We start from the raw sequence: 23,421 nt of genomic DNA, 5'->3' as shown, positions 1-23,421 counted from the left end.
TGGCGGTATGATTATTTGCGACGCTCGCAGAGAACGGAGCCCGGCACAGAGAGGCATCGGCCAGAGGACAGAGCCCACGGACACAACGGGGAGACATCGCAGGATCCTGGGGACAAGGTAAGTACACCGCACCAGGATCCTGCAATGCAATCCCGAGGAAACCCGGCCAGGGAGGTTAAGGAGTATCAATAAAAAATGAATTTAATTAAACATAAAATTAAACTAACTGTGTACAGAAGGCCTACAGGTTGTCACATTGTGTTGAATTTTACAGAAAATTATAGTGTTGCAGATTGTAAAGGAAAGGTAATTTGTTTTAACCTTACATGAGAATATGGCACGTGTAGCAAATGTATATACTATATTTTTTAATTTACTATTTTTTTCCGCAAAAGTGGAGTTGCCCTTTAAATAGGGCACTCAAAATAAAGTGCAGAAAAATAATGGCATTGCCAGTAACTTTTGGGGGACCATTTTCAAATATGTGTTCTTTGGTTCCTGATCTCTGACAGCACTAGAATACTAATGAATGAAAGGAAAAGAGGCCCAAGAGGGGGAAGGCAAAAGGGGAAGGGATGATATTGCAGGCAAGAAAAATGCACTTTTTGACATGAGGTGCTACAAATGCCATGACATTTCCCTCTAAATGCACAAGGGTGCTCAAGGTATTTTAGGAATCAAACAGTGGTCGGCTGCTTTTTTTTTGGGGGGGGGGGGCAAAGAGTACGGGTCTGGAGCACTTTCTCTCCTGTAGAATGTCCTTAGTCTATGACCATCCCCTGTAGCATGTCCTCAGTCTATGACCATCCCCTGTAGCATGTCCTCAGTCTATGACCATCCCCTGTAGCATATCCTCAGTCTATGACCATTGCCTGCAGCATGTCCTCAGTCTATGACCATCTCCTGTAGCATGTCCTCAGTCTCTAGCCACCCCTTGTATCACGTCCTCAGTCTCCGGCCACCCCTTGTACTATGTCCTCAGTCTCTGACCACATCTTGTACTATGTCCCCAGTCTCTGACCACCTCTTTTAATATGTGCTCAGTCTCCGATCACCTCTTGTACTATGTCCTGTCTCCAACCACCTCCTGTATTATGTCCTCATTCTCTGACCACCTCTTGTACCATCTCCTCAGTCTCTGAACACCTCTCGTACTGTGTCCTCAGTCTCTGACCACCTCTTGTACTATGTCCTCACAGTCTCTGACCACCTCTTGTACCATGTCCTCAGTCTCTGACCACCTCTCGTACTATGTCCTCAGTCTCTGACCACCTCTTGTACTATGTCCTCATTCTCTGACCACCTCTCGTACCATGTCCTCATTCTCTGACCACCTCTTGTACCATGTCCTCAGTCTCTGATCACCTCTTGTACTATGTTCTCATTGTCTGACCACCTCTTGTACCATGTCCTCAGTCTCTGATCACCTCTTGTACTATGTTCTCATTCTCTGACCACCTCTTGTACCATGTCCTCAGTCTCTGATCACCTCTTGTACTATGTTCTCATTCTCTGACCACCTCTTGTACCATGTCCTCAGTCTCTGATCACCTCTTGTACTATGTTCTCATTCTCTGACCACCTCTTGTACCATATCCTCAGTCTCTGACCACCTCTTGTACCATGTCCTCAGTCTCCGACCACCTCTTGTACTATGTCCTCATTCTCCAACTACCTCTTGTACTATGTTCTCATTCTCTGACCACCTCTTGTACCATGTCCTCAGTCTCTGATCACCTCTTGTACTATGTTCTCATTCTCTGACCACCTCTTGTACCATATCCTCAGTCTCTGACCACCTCTTGTACCATGTCCTCAGTCTCTGACCACCTCTCGTACTATGTCCTCAGTCTCTGACCACCTCTTGTACTATGTCCTCATTCTCTGACCACCTCTCGTACCATGTCCTCATTCTCTGACCACCTCTTGTACCATGTCCTCAGTCTCTGATCACCTCTTGTACTATGTTCTCATTGTCTGACCACCTCTTGTACCATGTCCTCAGTCTCTGATCACCTCTTGTACTATGTTCTCATTCTCTGACCACCTCTTGTACCATGTCCTCAGTCTCTGATCACCTCTTGTACTATGTTCTCATTCTCTGACCACCTCTTGTACCATATCCTCAGTCTCTGACCACCTCTTGTACCATGTCCTCAGTCTCCGACCACCTCTTGTACTATGTCCTCATTCTCCAACTACCTCTTGTACTATGTTCTCATTCTCTGACCACCTCTTGTACCATGTCCTCAGTCTCTGATCACCTCTTGTACTATGTTCTCATTCTCTGACCACCTCTTGTACCATATCCTCAGTCTCTGACCACCTCTTGTACCATGTCCTCAGTCTCCGACCACCTCTTGTACTATGTCCTCATTCTCCAACTACCTCTTGTACTATGTTCTCATTCTCTGACCACCTCTTGTACCATGTCCTCAGTCTCTGACCACCTCTTGTACCATCTCCTCAGTCTCTGAACACCTCTCGTACTATGTCCTCAGTCTCTGACCACCTCTTGTACCATGTCCTCAGTCTCTGACCACCTCTTGTACCATCTCCTTAGTCTCTGATCACCTCTCGTACTATGTCCTCAGTCTCTGACCACCTCTTGTACCATGTCCTCAGTCTCTGACCACCTCTCGTACTATGTCCTCAGTCTCTGACCACCTCTTGTACTATATCCTCATTCTCTGACCACCTCTCGTACCATGTCCTCATTCTCTGACCACCTCTTGTACCATGTCCTCAGTCTCTGATCACCTCTTGTACTATGTTCTCATTGTCTGACCACCTCTTGTACCATGTCCTCAGTCTCTGATCACCTCTTGTACTATGTTCTCATTGTCTGACCACCTCTTGTACCATGTCCTCAGTCTCTGATCACCTCTTGTACTATGTTCTCATTCTCTGACCACCTCTTGTACCATGTCCTCAGTCTCTGATCACCTCTTGTACTATGTTCTCATTCTCTGACCACCTCTTGTACCATATCCTCAGTCTCTGACCACCTCTTGTACCATGTCCTCAGTCTCCGACCACCTCTTGTACTATGTCCTCATTCTCCAACTACCTCTTGTACTATGTTCTCATTCTCTGACCACCTCTTGTACCATGTCCTCAGTCTCTGATCACCTCTTGTACTATGTCCTCAGTCTCTCACCAAGTCTGGTACTATGTCCTCATTTTTTGACCACCTCTTGTACTATGTCCTCAGTCTATGACCACCTCTGGTACTATGTACTCAGTCTCTAACCACATACTATAGTCACAGTTCTGGATATTATATGTGGCCCCTTGGTGATGCCAGGGGCCACACTTGCTCCAGCCTGCAAGCAGGCAGATGATTGATGAAGAGGAGGGTTCCATTGACAAAGGAGGAGGCCGGTAGAGCCAGTAGTGAGCTGTGCAGTGCAGGTTGTGTGTAATGAGAAGGCACTTGTCAGGCTGCCAGGGAGGAGAGCGATGAAAGAAAGAGGGGGGAAGAGGGAGAGCCAGGAATAGGAGGAGGAGGAGGAGGAAGGAGGAGGAGGGGGGCCCAGGGAGCGGACCTGCTGCATTTCCTACAGCATCGAGGCGTCATCATCTGCATCTCCCCGAGAAAGGAGGAAAGGAGGGATCAGCGGCGGAGCTCAATGTGAGGCGCGGGGACAGCCCAGGCAGCGCTCCACTCGTCCCTACATAGAGGGGGGAAGGGGCTAGATTTGGGGGGCCCCTGTCCCCCCGCCCTCAGCCATGAATTCAGCGGAGCAGACTGTGACATGGCTCATCACACTGGGGGTGCTGGAGTCCCCCAAGAAGACCATCTCAGACCCCGAGGGTTTCCTGCAGGCGTCCCTGAAGGACGGAGTGGTGCTGTGCAGACTGCTGGAGAGGCTTCTACCGGGAACCATAGACAAGGTAAGGGCGACATCTACCCGCCTAAGCCTGGGCGGCACCGCACGGGTTAACGAGCAGCACCACCCCTAAGGGTTGTGGACAGCTGGGGGTGGAGGAGGGGCCCCCCACCATACACACAGGGTAACCTCTATTCTCTCCACTATGTATTCCTTAGAACACAATGGAGCTCCTCATTATATATGATGAGTGTGGGAGAGGGATGTGTTGATCAGCCCCTGCTATACATATATATATGAGGGGGGTATTGAGGTGCTGCATGCTTGTCCTGGGGAGGGGGGGAGACATGACAGCTGGGCTCAGCTCTTTGTCACTGGGAGCTCTCCACTCTGTGTGCTCGCTCAGTTCCTACTGGACGACAGCTGCGCCGCAGCCAATAACAAGCAGGGAGGACACTACAGCGTCACGTGGCCCTTGTCATCACAGCAAGCACTGTCTTCAGTCTTCTATTCACACACAACACTCATCTGCTCAGCCCAACTTGTTTGCTTCTCATCCTATGATAAACTGCCGTTTTCACAGCCTGTAAAAACACCTATAGCTTAACCACTTTGCCCCCTTAACCACTTAAGCCCCAGATTGTTTGGCTGGCCAATGACCAGAGCTTTTTTTTTTTTGCGATTCGGCATTGTGTCGCTTTAACTGACAATTGCGCGGTCGTGCGATCAAAATTGACATCCCTTTTCCCCCCACAAATAGAGCTTTCTTTTGGTGATATTTGATCACCCGTATGGTTTTTATTTTTTGCTCTATAAACAAAAAATAGCGAAAAAAAAAAAAAATGCATTCTTTTTAACTTTTTGCTATAATAAATATCCCCCAGAAAATATCTAAAAAAAATGTTTTCCTCAGTTTAGGCCAATATGTATTCTTCTACATATTTTTGGTAAAAAAAAAAAAAAAAAAAATCGCAATAAGCATTTAATTGATTGGTTTGCGCAAAAGCGTTTACAAAATAGGGGATAGTTTTATGGCATTTTGATGAATTATTTTTTTATTAGTAATGGCGGCAAGCAGCGATTTGTATCGTGGCTGCAACATTTTGGAGGACAGATCGGACACTTTTGGCGCGATTTTGGGACCATTCACATTTATACAGCGACAATTTTGAAAAAAACTTTTTTTTTGGTACTTTTTTTTATAATAAATATCCAAAAAAATAATAATAATTTTTGTTCATCAGTTTAGGCCAATATGTCTTCTATATATTTTTGGTAAAAAAAAAAAAAATTGCAATAAGCGTATATTGATTGGTTTGTGCAAAAGTTATAGCATCTACAAAATAGGGGATAGATTTATGGCATTTTTATTATTATTTTTTTACTCTTAATGGCGGTGATCTGCGATTTTTGGCGGGACTGCAACATTACGGCGGACACATCAGACACCTTTGACACTTTTTTGGGACCATTGACAATTATACAGCAATTAGTTCTAAAAAAAAGAAACTGATTACTGTATTTATGTTACTGGCAGGCAAGGAGTTAACACTAGGAGTGATCAAGGGGTTAAGTGTGTTCACTGGGAGGTGTTAACCGTGCTAACTGTATGGGGGTTGGGCTGACTGGAGGAGGAGAGAGATCGCTGTTCCCAATCACTAGGAACAGAAAATCTCTCTCTCTCTTCCCCTGTCAGAATGGGGATCTGTTTGTTTACACTGACAGATCCCTTTTCTGCCTGTCTTTGGAGCGATCGCGGGTGCCCGGCAGACATGGAGTCCGCCGGACCCACTGGTTGGCTCCCCCGCTTGTGAATGGGGACACGAACACGCCCACAAATCACCATGTACGTGCCCAACGTACAGTGCAACTGCGGCAAGTGATCGGTAACTAGTTAAGCTGGATATACATTATACAATTTTCTGTAGATTTTTTTTCCTTCAGATTTACAAGAAACATATAATATGAGGTCAAACCTTAAAAGTTTCAATGTGTATGCAATCAGGCAGGCCCTTGCACTACATGGTTTTGGAAAATCTAAAGGAAATGAGACAACAAAATGTGTATAGTGTGTAGGGGGTCTTAGTCCATGGCTTCATGCACACTGAATGCTTTTCCTAGATGCTTTTCCTACTGGCAGCAGTGTTTTGGCAGAAAAAAATGCTTGATGTCAAGCACTTGGGCATTTATTAACCATTTGCCCTGCAAAGAATTTTACCCCCCTTCCTGACCAGGCCATTTATTTGCTATACGGAACTGCGTTATTTTAACTGACAATTGTGCGGTTGTGTGACGCTGTACCCAAATAGAATGTATGTCCTTTTTTTCCCCACAAATAGAGCTTTCTTTTGGTGGTATTTGATCACCTCTGCTGTGTTTATTTTTAATTTTTTGCGCTATAAACAAAAAAAGAACGTCAATTTTGAAAAAAAACAAAACAATATTTTTTACTTTCTGTTATAAAACACATCCAATAAAGAAATGTAAAACAAGAAATTTCTTCATAAGTTTACGCCAATATGTGTTCTGCTACATTTTTTGGTAAAAGCAAAAAATCCCAATAAGTGTATATTGATTGGTTTTCGTAAAAGTTATCACATCTACAAACTATAGGATATCTTTATGGAATTTTTATTTATTTAATTTTTTTACTAGTAATGGTGGTGTTTAGTCAGATTAGGTGACCCTTTGTTAATGGAAGTGACGTTCCGTCGCCACCATCTTCCTACACCCCGCACTCATCCACAGTAAGGATACAGCGAGAGGGCGGCAAGCAGACATCTTGTTACACCTACCGAAGTCATGCATTTCACACTTATTTTTAACAGTAAACTGAGCTTGTATAGTGAAATACAGTATTTAAAAATCCATCTGACTGTTAAAGCGGAGGTCCACCCTAAAATGGACCTCTGCTCATCGGAACCCTCCCCCCCTCCGGCGCCACAATTGGCACCTTTCAGAGGGGAGGGGGGTGCAGATACCTGTACAGTACAGGTATTCTGCACCCACTTCCGGGATAGCTCTCTGCGGAAAGGGGCGTAGATTTCGCCCCTTTCCTCAAGTGCCCGCCCCTTTCCGAAAGTGCCCCGCTGCCTGCTGGGAAACACACAGATCCCAGAGGCAGCGGGGACCATCCTTATTGCGCAGCGCGATTCGCGCATGCGCAGTAGGGAACCGGGAAATGAAGCCGAAAGGCTCCATTTCCTGATTCCCATACCCAAGATGGCGGCGGCAGCACCTTACAGACGATCTAGAGATCGGCTTCGGGTGCCAACATCGCGGGCGCGCTGGACAGGTAAGTGTCACTATTTTAAAAGTCAGCAGCTGCAGTATTTGTAGCTGCTGGCTTTTAAAAAAAAAAAAAAACGCGGAGTCCCGGCGGACTCCCGCTTTAACATGTTGCATTTACAAAGCAGCGGTGAGCCTGCTGATCTCATAGTTTTGCTAATCTGACAGAAAATCGCTGCTTTGAAAAATCAACATATAAACAGTCAGACGGATATCAAGATACTGAATTTCACTATATAAGCTGAGTTTACTGTTGAAAATAAGTGTAAAATGCAAGACATCGGTGGGTGTAACAAGATGTCTGCTTTCCGCCTTCTCACTGTATTATTACTGTGGAAGAGTGAGGGGTGTAGCAAGATGGCGGCGTCGGAACATCACTTCTGTTACAAAGGGGGTTATTTACGAAAAGGCAAATCCACACTGTAAATCTAAGGGGTAGATCTGAAATGAAGGGAAGCTCTACTGATTTTATCATCCAATCGTGTGCAAGCTAAAATGCTGTTTTTTATTTTCCCTTTTATTTTGTCCCCCTCGGATCCACAGCGGCTTTACTTCAAAGTGCGCTTTCAGTGCAATTTCAAGTGCACTTTGCACTTGTAGTTTGCACTTGTAGTGCAAAGTGGATTTGCCTTTCATAAATAACCCCAAAAATCTGACAGGTCACCTAATCTGACGAAACACCAGTGATCAGCGACTTATAGCGGGGGTGCGACATTGCAGCAATCAAATCGGACACTAAGTGACACTTTTGGGGACCAGTGACACTAATACAGTGATCAGTGCTAAAAAATATGCACTGTCACTGTACTAATGGCAGAGAAGGGGTTAACATCAGGGGGCGAACAAAGGGTTTAAATGTGTTCCTAGGGAGTGCTCTCTCTCTGTGTGGGGGGAAGCTTTAACTTTGGGAAGACCGAGATACGTATTCCTGCTTAGAAGAAATACAGGATCTCTATCTTCCCTTGTCACAGAATGGCGATCTGCCTTGTTTATTTAGGCAGACCACTGTTCTGCCTCTGTTGGGAATGATCAGTAGGTCCGGGGAGACATCAGGTCCGCTGGACCCTGTGATTGGCTCCACTGCATCCAATCACAGCGGGAGTGGGTCAGCGGTGGCGTGCCCGCGCGCCGCAGACCCGAAAGTATGAAACCTGGAAGTGATTTTGCACAGAGAAGCAGTAAATGTACATGGGGCAGTCAGCCAGAAGTTCATTTCATTGGCCAGAATAATAATATATTCTGGCCAATGAAATAAATGAACAGCCAAGTGCTAAACACACCTAGTGTTAATTCACATTTAGATGCCTTTACATGCATCAAGCGTTTTTTTTGTCTGCCAAAATGCTGCTGCTTCTGGACACACTGGGTTACTTTTTCTGCCTCCAAACCCCTTTACATACCTATACAAAGAGTCCCCAGGTTACAAACAAGGTTCTGTAGATTTGTTAACCACTTGCTTACTGGGCACTTAAACACCCTTCCTGCCCAGACCAATTTTCAGCTTTCGGTGCTCTCACACTTTGAATGACAATTACTCAGTCATGCAACACTGTACCCAAATGAATTTTTGTGTCCTTTTTTTCCCACAAATAGAGCTTTCTTTTGGTGGTATTTGATCACCTCTGGGGTTTTTATTTTTTGCGCTATAAATGAAAAAAGACCGAAAATTTTGAAAAAAAACGCATATTTCTTTGTTTCTGTGACAGAATTATGCAAATTATTAATTTTTCTTCATACATTTTGGCCACAATTTATACTGCTACATGTCTTTGGTAAAAATAACCCAAATTAGTGGATATTATTTGGTCTTTGTGAAAGTTAGAGAGTCTACAAGCTGTGGTGCGAATCGCACAAAATTGATCACATCTGATGTACTGGTGGCCTATCTCGCTTCTTGTGACCCGAACAAGTCAGGAAAGTACAAATACCCCCCAAATGACCCCTTTTTGGAAAGTAGACATTCCAAGGTATTTAGTAAGAGGCATGGTGAGCTTTTTGATGTTGTCATTTTTTTCCCACAATTCTTTGCAAAATGAAGATTTTTCATTTTTTTTATTTTTCTCCACAAAATTGTCATTGTAATAGGTTATTTCTCTCACGTGGCATGTGTATACCACAAATGACACCCCCCAAAAAATTCTGCTACTCCTCCTGAGTATTACAATACCACATGTGTGGGACTTTTTCACAGCCTGGCCACATAGAGAGGCCCAACATGCAGGGAGCGCCATCACGTGTTCTAGAAGCATAAATTACACATCTAACTTGTTGACTACTTATTACACTTTTGAAATACCAGGACAATGACACGTGACACTGATGACAGATGGCACTGATACGTGGCAATGATGACACTTATACGTGGCACTGATGACAGATGGCACTAATATGTGGCACTGATGACAGATGACACTAATATGTGGCACTGATGACACGTGGCACTAATATGTGGCACTGATGACACGTGGCACTAATACGTGGCACTGATGGCACGTGGCACTAATACGTGGCACTGATGACACGTGGCACTAATACGTGGCACTGATGACACGTGGCACTAATACGTGCCACCGGTGACAGATGGCACTAATACGTGGCACCAATGACGCGTGACACTGATGACAGATGGCACTGATAAGTGGCATTGATGACACGTGACACTGACAACAGATGGCACGTGACACTGACAGGTGGCACTGATGACAAATGGCACTGATACGTGGCACTGATGACAGATGGCACTAATACGTGGCACTGATGACAGATGGCACTATGTGGCACTAATAACACGTGGCACTGACAGATGCCACTTATACGTGGCACTGGGGACAAATGGCACTGACAACAGGTGGCACTGGGGACAGATAGCACTGCGGGCAGGTGGCACTGGGGTGGGGTGGATTGCACTGGGGCGGATGGCACTGGGGCAGGATGGCACTAAGGCGGATGGCACTGGGGCAGGATGGCACTGGGGGGGGCATGGCACTGGGGGGGGGCATGGCACTGGGGGGGGCATGGCACTGGGGGGGGGGCATGGCACTGGGGGGGGTGGCACTGGGGGAGGATGGCTCTGGGGGAGGATGGCTCTGGGGGAGGATGGATCTGGGGGAGGATGGCACTTTTTTTTAACTTTTTTTTTTTTTTTTTTCTTTTGTACACTAACGGCTGCTGCAGCCGTTCTTCTCTCCCCTCTCACACGCTGTCTGTGTGAGGAGGGAGAGCGGCGCTGAGAGATGATCTCATATGTTTACATATGAGATCATCTCCCATTGGACACGCCGATCACGCTGTAAACGGCCGCTGTGATTGGCCGTTTACAGCGATCTGTGTTTGCCTGTCCCCGGGGGACACGGCAAACACAGAACTTCCGCGATGCGCGCCCGCGGCGGCGCGCATCGCGGAAGTAAACACCAGGCCGTCCAGGGACGGCCAGGCGTAGGAAGCCGCCCGCCCTAAGGCCGTCATTCGGCTATAGGGCGGGCGGGAAGCGGTTAATACCCGGGATGTCTACTAGACTCTTGTTTGGAAAGATTGTGCATTCCTATAAGTGTGTTATTCCTAAGAATTACAAGCCTACAATATAAAACGCCAAATTTCCTTGCAAAACAATTGTACTGCTTTGATAGGCAAAAATCTGACATAATCATACCGCCAGGGAGGTTAAAGTGATTGTTTTTTTTTCTATAAAAATAACAAACATGATATACTTACCTGCTCTGTGTAGTGGATTTGGACAGAGCAGCCCAGAACCTCCTCTTCTCGGGTCACTCTTCTGTACACCTGGCACCTCCCTACTGTTGAGTGCCCCCACAGCAAGTGGCTTGCTATGGGGGCGCCTGAATCGAGTCACAGCTCCCTGTGTCCATTCAGACACGGAGCTGTGGCCCGACCCAGCTCCCTCTCTTTTCTGATTGGCTAACTGACTTTGCTTGACAGCGGTGGGAGCCAATGGCACTACTGCTGTGTCTTAGCCAATCAGGAGGGAGATTCTCAGATGGCCAAGACACTCATGGACATCGCTGGATAGAGATGGGGCTTCAGGTAAGTATTAGGAGGTGCTGGGGAGGCTGCTGCACACAGAAAGCTTTTTATCTCAATGCATAGAATGCATTAAGATAAAAAACCTTCTGCCTTTACAACCACTTTAAAGGGGAAGTCCATCCTAACACTAAAATCTCTAAATCTACAGGCATCCACGATCTAATACTAACCTATTTAGCCCTCTAAAGAACAAATCGGTGTACATACCTTTTTTTAAATGCCATCGCTGGAGACAGCTTCCATCTTCACCCGTCTTGCTTCCGGTCCACGGACTCCGGCTCTCAACTCCGGGTGTGCACGGGAGCTGCTGGTCACAGCACAGGGCTCTGCAGGAATGGCACGGGTGGCCATTTCTTCAGAACGCATGCGCCAATGATGTCACTGGCTGCATGTGCATTAAATGTATGCATTTAGGAGATATTTACACTACCTATAGGTAAGCCTTTTTGTAGGCTTACTTATAGATACAATTTAAAGATGGAAGTTTACTTCCTTTTTAAAGTGGTTGTAAACCCTTACAGACCACTTTTACCTACAGGTAAGCCTAGATTAAGGCTTACCTATAGGTGCAAGAAATATCTCCTAAACCTACACGGTTTAGGAGATATTTGCAAAAGACAGGCACTGCTGTCTATGGTGCATGCGCCATAGACAGTGGCGCACAGTTGCACTGAGCATGCCGCTGCTAACGCCGATCATGCGATGCATAATAGCCCATTATGCTTTACCTTTGCAGGGAAACAAAGAGGAAATAAAACCCATCAGGGTTTACTTCCTCTTTAAAGGGGTTGTATAGGTAAAAGTTTTTTCACCTTAATGCATTCTATGCATTAAGATGAAAAAACATCTGACAGTGCCCGCGTCCCCAGCCCCCCTGTTTTACTTACCTGACCCCTCGAAAGTCCCGCGCTTGCCCCCCGACGTCCTCTTCGCCGCTCAGCCTGGCTGTGGATTGGCTGGAGTGGATGGATTGAAAGCAGCGCAGCTATTGGCTCGTGCTGCTGTCAATCACATCCAATGATGCAGGGTGCCGGGGGCGGGCCGAGTGATACAGTGAGCGGCTATAGACGCCAGCTGTATCACAGGAGCATGCTCGCAAGTGCTTCTCACCATGCGAGGGAGCTCGCATGAACGTGAGAAGTACTTACGGGGGGAAGCAGAGACAACCGCCGAGGGACCCCAGAAGAGCAGGTTCGGAGGCCACTCTGTGCAAAACGAGCTGCATAGTGGAGGTAAGTATGACATGTTTGTTATTTAAAAAAAAAAAAAAAAATTCTCTTTACAACCCCTTTAAGGCTTAGTTCACACTATGGGGTTGATTTACTAAAGGCAAATAGACTGTCCACTTTGCAAAGTGAAGTTGTAAATGAGGTGAAGCTTCACTGTGCAAAGTATACCCAATCATGTGTAAAGAAAAAAAAACAGCATTTGTGTTTGCACATGATTGGATGATGGAAGTCAGCAGAGCTTCTGCTCATTTACTAAGCTCTGGAGCAACTGCACTTTGCAAAGACCACAGTCTATTTGCCTTTAGCAAGTCAACCCCTATATGCAGTGACTTGTGTTTTACTGCAATGTAAACCGCTGGTCACTGCTAGGACACACAGTTTTATTTTTCTTTTATTGCAGAACACTGTACAGGATCGCATGTCACTGTACAGCAGTGTAGTGCATTGCACTGCTGTACAGCGACATCATTAAAATTATACCTTTGTACACTTCAGATAAAGTTTGTTAAAAAAAAAAAAAGGGAGCGGTGTGACGCACTGAATCGCACACCACACCGCCTCCTACTGCAGTTCCAGTAAAGTGAAGAGGTAAGGTGCTCAGACAGCTGTTTGTTCCAGTGGGGATTCAGCCTAACTGCATTTTATACAGATTGTGACATTTTGCCCAGCATTGCTCAGGCTACAATTTATCTGCTACACAGGGAGACACAGTGATGTGTGGTAAAGGTCAAAGGGAACTGACACAGGTATTCAAAGTAAGATCACTATTGTTGCCGAGTCAGCGTTTCTAACTACTGCTTATTTATCTTCGGGAGTGAAGTGGTAAAGAGAAAATAAACCAAGGATTCAGTTCTCACTGTGGTTGTCCATGATGTATGTTACATGAACGCAGGCTAAGGTGTCGTGTTTTTGCACATTTTGTTGTGCATTGTTGTGCGTTTTTGTTACAGCATTTGAGTGTCTGGCCTTTTTGTATCATCCAATCATGTGCAAGCACAAATGCTGTTTTTTTTTGTTTTTTTTTCTATCTTTTTGTATTAGCCTATAGAGAACAGTATCATCTGTGACATCACTTGTTGCTGTGTAGACGTATTAGCCTAAAAATGGGCATTTGTGCGCACACCAGTGCAATTCTGTGGTGTTCGAAACTCACCAAACCCACCAATCTGTGCAAATCAAGCTACAAAAGTAGCACCAAAACTTTGAGCTTCAGGCCTTTTTTCGAGTTGAGATGTAAACCATCACTATAGAGGTTCATAGACTTTTATTTCACCCTGATTGTTTTGGAGCTTCAAGTTTCACGCTACAAAACGCTCAGGCTTGAACGAGGTCTAAGGTCCCTTGCACATGGACGGACCGTCTGATCAGGTCCGTCTGTCAGCTTTTCTCCATTGGCCTCTATGTCCTATATCCAATCCAATCCGCTAAAAACAGGTGTCTAGCGGATTGGATGGAAGTTGGGTGTAAACGGACAGGTGGTCTGTTTGGTCTGCATAAGAGGAGTGGACACAGACCATTCATCGACTTGCTAAGAGAGGATTAGCAGGCAGATTGCCACTGAGCAGGCGGACTCCTAGCAGAGTCTACCCTGTGTGAAAGAGCCCTAATGAAAAATGTAGACCTGTTGTACTCATCTCTTAGGGCCAGATGCAGTTCCATGCAGTTCCGTGCAGTTCCGTTTTTTCTGCACCAATACAGTCAGTTCCAGTCAGTTTCCGGTCAGTTTCTGCACCAGAAACTGACCAGAAACGGACTGCATGGTGTGAATTAGAGCCATTGGAATACATGGAAAACACTGTGCATGCATTTTTGGTGCAGAAAAAAAGTGCACGGAACTGAACGGAACTGAATCTGGTGTGAACTGGCCCTTATACTATCTTTATGGCCCTTTTCACACGGGACGGATCAGTAATGATCCGCCCCGTGATGATCCGCTTGCTCAGCGGGGATCGCTCCGTTGTCCCCACTGAGCCGGCAGATAACAGGGCGGTCCCGGCACACTGTGCAGGGACCGCCCTGTCAGCTCTCCTCTCTCCTCTATGGGGGATCGGATGAACACGGACCGTCTGTCCGTGTTCATCCTATCCACTCTGCAGATGGATAGAAAAATAGGATTTTCCTCTGTCTGCAGAAGGCGGATGATATCGGGTGTCTGCGGATGTTCATCCGCAGACACCCGCTATCCCATAGGAATGCATGTATGTCCGTATTTCATCCGCAAACGGATGGATGAAATACAGACATAATGTCCGCATGTGTGAAAGGGGCCTAAGAATTTCTACCTACTTTGTTTGCAGTGCAAGAAAAGCTAATTTGTAATCCAGTTTCTGGCACACTTAAAAGAATTGTCTTCCTCCACTACTAATGGAGTAAAATAGAGGAGGCACCTATTGTATTGTGGGAGCTGAATGCTTTTTTTCTGGCTTTGGATCTGCTCAGCACTGACATCCCAAGCAGAATAGCAAAGGATTTCATTTTTCTTTTCTTCCTGTATAATTGTTTGAGGCAGGATACCACACAGTAATAAGGGGCTGTGTGTGAAAGCCACGGGGACAATGGGGTATTTAAAACCAGCAGATATATTTAGGTACCTCCCATGCCCTAGATTTATCTTTATCTTTTATTTTTCACTCACCCGACATGTTTGTAAAGGTTATAATCTTCTCAGGCAGCTGTGCAGAGGATGAACAGCTGTTGGGGGGCCTCTTCACAAAAGTCGCTGGCCCCTCACAAGCTCAGCTGGAGAAAGAGACTGTGCAGTGCGCACTCCTGGAGTGGTCACTACTGAGCACAGCTGGAGCGGGGAGAGCGCACTTCATCAGAGTGGTCACTACTGAGCACAGCTGGAGCGGGGAAAATGCACTTCATCAGAGTGGTCACTACTGAGCACAGCTGGAGCGGGGAGAATGCACTGCATCAGAGTGGCCGCTACTGAGCACAGCTGGAGTGGGGAGAACGCACTGCATCAGAGTGGTCGCTACTGAGCACATCTGGAGCAGGGAGAGCGCAGTGCACCAGAGTGGTCGCTACTGAGCACATCTGGAGTGGGGAGAATGCACTGCACCAGAGTGGTCGCTACTGAGCACATCTGGAGTGGGGAGAGCGCACTGCACCAGAGTGGTCACTACTGAGCACAGCTGGAGCAGGGAGAATGCACTGCACCAGAGTAGTCACTACCGAGCACAGCTGTAGCGGGGAGAATGCACTGCACCAGAGTGGTCCCTACTGAGCACAGCTGGAGCGGGGAGAGCACACTGCACCAGTAGTAGTAGAGTAGATGCCACTGAGCACAGCTGGAGTGGGGAGAATGCACTGCACCAGAGTGGTCGCTACTGAGCACAGCTGGAGCGGGGAGAGCGCACTGCATCAGAGTGGTTGCTACTGAGCACAGCTGCAGCGGGGAGAACGCACTGCATCAGAGTGGTTGCTACTGAGCACAGCTGGAGCGGGAAGAATGCACTACATCAGAATGGTCGCTACTGAGCACATCTGGAGCGGGGAGAGTGCACTGCACCAGAGCGGTCACTACTGAGCACATCTGGAGTGGGGAGAGCGCACTGCACCAGAGTGGTTGCTACTGAGCACAGCTGGAGCAGGGAGAACGCACTGCACCAGAGCAGTCACTACCGAGCACAGCTGGAGCGGGGAGAATGCACTGCACCAGAGTGGTCACTACTGAGCACAGCTGGGGCGGGGAGAGCACACTGCACCAGCAGTAGTAGAGTAGCTGCTCTGAGCACAGCTGGAGCAGGGAGAATGCACTGCACCAGAGTGGTCGCTACTGAGCACAGCTGGAGCGGGGAGAGCGCACTGCACCAGAGTGGTCGCTACTGAGCACAGCTGGAGCGGGGAGAATGCACTGCACCAGAGCAGTCACTACCGAGCACAGCTGTAGCGGGGAGAATGCACTGCACCAGAGTGGTCACTAGTGAGCACAGCTGGAGCGGGGAGAGCACACTGTACCAGTAGTAGTAGAGTAGCTGCTCTGAGCACAGCTGGAGCGGGGAGAATGCACTGCACCAGAGTGGTCGCTACTGAGCACAGCTGGAGCGGGGAGAGCGCACTGCACCAGAGTGGTCACTTCTGAGAATAGCTAGAGCGGGGAGAATGCACTGCACCAGAGTGGTCGCTACTGAGAATAGCTGGAGCAGGGAGAACGCACTGCACCAGAGTGGTCACTACTGAGCACAGCTGGAGCAGGGAGAACGCGCTGTACCAGAGTGGTCACTACTGAGCACAGCTGGAGCAAGGAGAACCTGTTGTACCAGAGTGGTCACTACTGAGCACAGCTGGAGTGCGGAGAAAGCACTGCACCAGAGTGGTCGCTACCGAGCACAGCTGGAGTGCGGAGAAAGCACTGCACCAGAGTAGTTGCTACTGAGCACAGCTGGAGCGGTGCCTGTCAGGCACATTACTGTAAGGGCACTTTCACAATGAGCAGCGAAGGCGGTAAAACGTTTTGGCGACGCTGCTCATTGATTTCAATAGGCAGGGGCGCTTTAGGAGTGGTGTATAAAGTGTAAACAGGAAGAGCCATTTATCTTCTTTTCCTCACTCACATCTGACAGACGTGAGTAGAGGAGAGCCGATCGGCGGCTGTCCTGATGGGGGGATCTGTGCTGATTATCAGCGCAGCCCCCCCCCCAGCGGATGCCTACCCAAGACCAGCAGGGATGCCATCTGGACCACCAGGCAGATGCCAATCAGTGCCCAGGCAGAAGCCAATCAGTGAGGAGGGAAGTGTTAGGGTAACAGCGCCAATGTGAATACCAACTATTTCTAATGCTGCACCTAAAATTAGTAACAACTAATAACTCATGAAAAATATAAATAAAGGGAAGTGAAGCACACTGCACTTTAGAATTCATGGTGTTGGAGCCAAAATTCATGGTGTTGGAGTAAAAAATGCGCTAAAAAAAACACCGGGGGGGGGGGGGGGGAGTGCTTAAAAGACGCTATGCTCAGGTGTGAATGCAGCCTCAGTGTTGATGACCTACACATGTAAGGTGCACATTTACACTTACTAGCATCTTTGAAAGGCAGTGAGTATTGGATGCTCAGAGATCACAAAACAGAATATCCATTAAAAAAGGCATTTTTAATCTTCTTTTCACGTGATCCATAGTATGTAAATCAACTGTTTCCCTTTACATATCATCTCTTTTGATTCATGCCAGTCTGAGAGCACTGTAAGTATTATTATTACTAGAAATAGCTCACAGATCTTTTCTTGACCGACACGAGTTCTAAGTAGATTATATTTTCATTCAACATGATGAATTGATGTGCGCCTGGGGGCATCATTTCAGACTGTCCAATCTCATTGCCAGTGTCATTGATAAAAGGACATTTAAAAATAGCTCTGCTTTTTTCAAAAAGGTCAAATATATAAAAAAAAATCATTTTTACTTGCAGTCTTTTTCACATTTTAACCTAACAGAATATATTTTGGTGTTCTTAAAAATTGACAATAGCAGCCACTTAAGACTTTATTAATCCAATGCAGTAACATCATATTTTACAAAGTAAATGAAACTCTCAAGGTCGACTTAAAAAAATATCCCTTTATGTATCATTTTCTGTATGCATATTTTAATAGGGTAGGGAGGATACTGAGAACACTTAAAGTGGTTGTAAACCCTTACATATACTCAGTGAAGTGACTGGATTCAGGTGATACACAGAAATTAAACAAATTCTTATACATAAGTTGTATTTGTTTATCTGCAGTCTTCTCTACACCTATTCAAAGTGCTGAATTTATAACGCTTGTATGAGAGTTCAGAAAAAAAGGGGGCAGAGAGCTGAAGTTACATTCTGCAGAGCTCAGTGGGGAGAGCTCTGAGAGCTGATTGGAGGGAGGGGAGGGGACACACTCCCCACCACACAGGAACAGAGCTGAAGCTGTTAATCAGCTGGAGCTCCCTCCCCTGTCACCTTTTTTCTCTTGGTGTCAGGAAAACTTGTCAGAAGTGATTCATGCTGATAGCAGAGTAATGAAGCAGCAGACAGAAATGACACTTATTGCTTTTAATTGAGACAAGTACACACTATAGAGGAATTTGCCTTGTTCCTATTTCATGTCTGAGGCTTACAACCACTTTAAAGGATAACTAAACCTTTTTTTTTTTTTTTTATAACAAACATGTTATACTTAGTTGGTTGGCAACTAAGTATAGTTGGCAGTTGGTTTTGCACAGAGTGGCCCCGATCCTGTTCTTCTGGGGTCCCTCAGCAGCTCTCCTGGCTCATTTTCTTCTTGAGTTCTCCGTTGGAGAAGCACTCTCCCTCGGGCGCTCGTGCGGGTGCACTCCCTTATCCTGCAGCTGCGTCTATTGACACAGACAGCAGGACTCAGCTCCGCACCCTGGCTCATACATCATTGGATTTGATTGACAGGAGCGGGATCCAATAACTGTGCTGCTATCAGTCTAGCCAATCAGGACCTGAGACACCGGCTGGAGCTGGTGTGCTCGTTCTCGGCGCTGGGAAGACCGGGGCTCCGGTGAGTAAAAGCTGCACTATAGAAGGTTTTTCACCTTAATGCATAGAATGCACATCAGGATAGATCCAGGGAAACTACATGGCAGTGGAGCCACCCTATAGGCATATATACCGGGGCCATAGATCTTGTTTGAGCATTGGGGATTATTTACTAAATCTGGAGCGTGCAAAATCAGGCTCACTTCTGCATAGAAACCAATGGGCTTCTAACCCCAGCTTATTCCATTAAACTGTGGCAATAAAACCTGGAAGCTGATTGGTCTCTATACAGACGTTAGCCTGATGTTGCACTGTCAAGGTTTTGTAAATCAACCCCATTGGGGTTGATTTACTAAAGATAAACTGTGCACTTTGCAAATGCAGTTACTAGGTTAGTTTGTATTATTTTGGTAATTTTTGATGTTGACAAGTGTGTACTAGCACTATTCCTATAAAAAATGGGTATACGAGCAGCATAAAAATCCAAGGTGAATAACAATCCCCCTCCAATCCAATCATTGTGCTTATGCTGTCTAGCTTGTCTAGCATGTCATACTACAAGACAGGGAACATTTCAAGCAACTCAGAGACACAATGTAGCTGCCATAACACCACACTTCATGGCAAAGTGGCAACATCTAGAAATATTACAAATGTTGCAGAATGTGACCATTTTATCATTCTGCACAAAAGTATACATTGCTCACACCTGTAGAATTCTCCTTTGGAACCCTCTGCCCTTTGTGACTGTTCAGTTGTCCCTGAAAAAATACCTCTAAAATTACTTCTGCTATTTAATTATTAAAAGTGTTATGGACCTTGGCAACAACCCAGCCAGTTTCCTCTTGTACCTACAGTACAAGGTTTTCCCATTGAAAACCTTACAAAGGGCCTGTTTACACTGGGGCAGCCCTCACCATCCCTCTGAGAAGCAATCCACAGTGGATCACTTTTAAGAGGCTGGGTGATGTGGCTGCAAGGCAATAGGTTGCCTCCTCAGTGCCTGGTTTATTAGGCTTCATGTACACTGCTGCTGGTAAACGGATGTTTAGGAGTAGTTGGACATTTTTTTCAGCTGCCCCTGAACTCTCCTCTATGTTATCTTATAACAGTACATGTACACAGGGTCCTTTAGGCCCACTGGGGCAGTGCAAGCGTCGGTGGTAAAGCGGTGCTATTTTTAGCACCGCTTTACCATCTTTTTAGCTGTGCTATTTTTAGCACCGTTTTATCGTCTTTTTAGCGGTGCTATTCGGCCGCTAGCGGGGCAGTTTTAACCCCCGCTGGTGGTCGAAAAAGGGTTAAAACCGCCCGCAAAGAGCCCCTGCAGCGGCGCTTTACCGGAGGTATAGCGGTACTGCCCCATTGATTTCAATGGGTATACACTCCTCCTTCAGCGCTCCAAAGATGCTGCTAGCAGGACTTTTTTTACCGTCCTGCCAGCGCACCGCTCCAGTGTGAAAGCCCTCTGGCTTTCACACTGGAGTGAAAGGAGCCGCTTTTTTTAGGTGCTGTACAGGCGCTTTTTTTAGCGCTGTAGGGCCTGAAAAAAAACCTCAGTGTGAAAGGGGCCTTATAGTCGTTTCTAGGCAGTTGCATTTAGATGCCTTTTTTGGAACCCAAAAATGTGTTCAGAAGCTGTGTTTAGAGGCATTTCAAACAAAAAACGTGGCTAAATGCAGTAACTTGCATTTAGCTGCGTTTCGTTTACAGGTGTTTTTCATTTTTGGCTATTTTGAAAAAAACATTTTGTTTTTCAAATGCTTCTAGACGCAAACACGGCATGTAAACACAGCATGTAAACGAGGTTAAATGGCCGTTTTTAGATGCCGGTTTCTAACTGTCAAGTTAAATCATTCAGGAGAATGTCCCTTGTATGTGAAGCCTTATAGTCGTTTCTAGGCAGTTGAGTTTAGAAGCATTTTTTGGAACACCAAAAAATTTGTTTAGGATGTATTTTCAGAGGCATTTGAAACGCCAAATACCTGTAACAGCTTGTAAATGTGTGTAATTGCAGTAATTCGCGTTTAGCAGCATTTTGTTTACAGGCGTTTTTCATTTTAACAAAAACACCCCCAAACACAAACGCTGCTAAACGCCGCTAAACACGTCATGTATTGTAAACGCAGCTAAATGGACTTTTTAAATGTCAGATTCTAGCGGTCAAGTTAAATCATTCAGGAGAGGTTGAACAACGTCCCGTGTACATGAAGCCTTAAAATTCTGCACCACTGCCCTGCAATTGCCTTCATTGCATTAGCTTGAATGGGTCATGTTTGGCAGTGGTACTGCCCATGGAGACGTGGCAGGGGGGGGTTGAATTTCTTTTGGCGGGTGTTTGTGTATTACTGTATGTGTACAGTTTGCGTCCAGGGCTGATCAACCACAGGTAATGAAAGCTCTATTGTGTTCAGTAAATACATCTTGACATATTTATACACTCGGCAGCTTCTCAGTTTCAGTTTTTAGTGCAGATAGGGACAAAATCCCCCTGGGGCGCCTTCCCACCTTTAGATTTGTTAAATCACGAAACACGTTGCATCAAGGCAGCCTAGTCCTTTTTAATGGGCTCTAAATACACCTAAAAAATGCAAAAATTCACCTGCCCAATTTTTTTTCAATGCTGCAGAATAAATGCACATATACCATGCAATGCAAAGGTCTGGAGCCAATTCACTGGGTTTATGTAAGAGTTTACAACCACTTTAAGTGTTATTAAACCCTAGTTAACAAATTGTATATAGCACCAAACCTCATATCATTCTATTGCTGCTGTCTCATTTGTCTCTGCAGCCTGCAACACTGTGGGGGTTATTTACTAAAGGCAAATCCACTTTGCACTGCAAGTGCACTTGGAAGTGCAGTCGCTCTAAATCTAAGGGGTAGATCTGAAATGAGGGGAAGCTCTGCTGATTTTATCATCCAATCATGTGCAAGCTAAAATGCTGTTTTTTTATTTTCCTTGCATGTCCCCCTCTGATCTACAGTGACTGCACTTTCCTTTAGTAAATAACCCCCAACGTTTATCATAGCATATGATCCATTGTTTGTAGTGATCTATGATCCATTGTTTCTTGTGATCTGTAATCCATTGCTTATACCTGTCAATAAACCAATATTTATCATAGTCTATGATCCATTATTGTATCGTAAGGTATGACCTGATACTTATAGTAATGTAGGATCCCATGTTTAATGGCATGTATGAGCTCTTGTTTAAAATAATGTATCATCCGTTGTTTGTAGTGATCTATTATTGTTTATAGTAATGTATGATCCATTGTTTGTAGTGATCTATTATTGTTTACTATAAACAATAATAGATTACTGCAATGTATGATACATTGTTTGTAGTAATCTATTGTTGTTTATAGTAATGTCTGATCTGTTGTTTGTAGTGATCTATTATTGTTTATAGTAATGTATGATCCGTTGTAGTAATCTTTTATTGTTTATAGTAATGCCTGATCCGTTGTTTCTCAGGACACGCATGCCATAATTACATGAAGTAAATTGGGAAAACAATGTAGAATCGTTTTCTTTAGATCCGGGGAATGAGCAGACTTGGGTGGTGAGAAGGTGAAATCCTGCAATGTTCGGGACTCTTCCGGTTGCTATCCCGTGTTGCTCCTCGGATTGTTCTGTCTTGCAGAGAGTAAACTGACCAATGGTGTGCGGTCCGGCGGTGATGGGGTTAAGCCGGGCGCTCAGCGATTGGTCGGGCTGAGTGTGGTTGTCTCGTCCAGTGGTTCCCGAATCAGGTAGAATTCACATCATTGGGGGAGCCGGGCTCTTCCCAGCACGTCATTTCCTGAGCTGGAATTTGCTTCCTGGTAGAAGGTGCACAGGCATTAGAGGAGGGAAGAAGGGGCTCCCTCAGGTCCGTACACTGGGGGTGTATTCTGTACACTGTAAATAGGGAGCGCACTGTACATGTCTGACTCTATGTGTCCCCGCAGGTGTACCCGGAGCCGCCGCACAGAGGCCGAGTGCCTGGGACATCAGGGAGTTCCTCAAGGGCTGCAGCGCCTTCAACTTGGAAGTGAGTCTGTCCTCTTCACTCTCTCCTCATACAAGTCAGTGATACAGAGATCAATGTTCATCATACAGGGGATCAATGTTCATCATACAGGGGATCAATGTTCATCATACAGGGGATCAATGTTCATCATACAGGGGATCAATGTTCATCATACAGGGGATCAATGTTCATCATACAGGGGATCAAATGTTCATCATACAGGGGATCAATGTTCATCATACAGGGGATCAATGTTCATCATACAGGGGATCAATGTTCATCATACAGGGGATCAATGTTCATCATACAGGGGATCAATGTTCATCATACAGGGATCAATGTTCATCATACAGGGATCAATGTTCATCATACAGGGATCAATGTTCATCACTCGGGGGGGGGGGGGGGGATCAGCGTTCATCACTCGGGGGGGATCAGCGTTCATCACTCGGGGGGGATCAGCGTTCATCACTCGGGGGGGGGGGATCAGCGTTCATCACTCGGGGGGGGGGGGGATCAGCGTTCA

General features: G+C 46.0%; 1 protein-coding gene across 1 annotated transcript in view; it reads left to right on the top strand.

Moving 5' to 3' along the window:
* Nucleotides 1-3,528: 3,528 nt before the first annotated feature.
* The window catches only part of ARHGEF7 (Rho guanine nucleotide exchange factor 7), a 217,660-nt gene continuing 197,767 nt past the window's right edge, over nt 3,529-23,421 (top strand). Inside the window, 4 exon segments of the mRNA XM_077482884.1 lie at nt 3,529-3,897; nt 22,834-22,848; nt 22,850-22,872; nt 22,874-22,916. Coding sequence (XP_077339010.1) covers nt 3,733-3,897; nt 22,834-22,848; nt 22,850-22,872; nt 22,874-22,916 — 246 coding nt within the window. The 5' untranslated portion in view covers nt 3,529-3,732.

Source organism: Lithobates pipiens, unplaced genomic scaffold, assembly GCF_037356315.1.
Source record: "Lithobates pipiens isolate NorthernLeopardFrog02 unplaced genomic scaffold, aLitPip1_a1.2 Scaffold_16, whole genome shotgun sequence".
In the NCBI taxonomy this organism is placed as follows: domain Eukaryota; kingdom Metazoa; phylum Chordata; class Amphibia; order Anura; family Ranidae; genus Lithobates; species Lithobates pipiens.
Note: the sequence above shows the minus strand (reverse complement) of the source record. Positions and strands in the feature narration are given on the sequence as shown.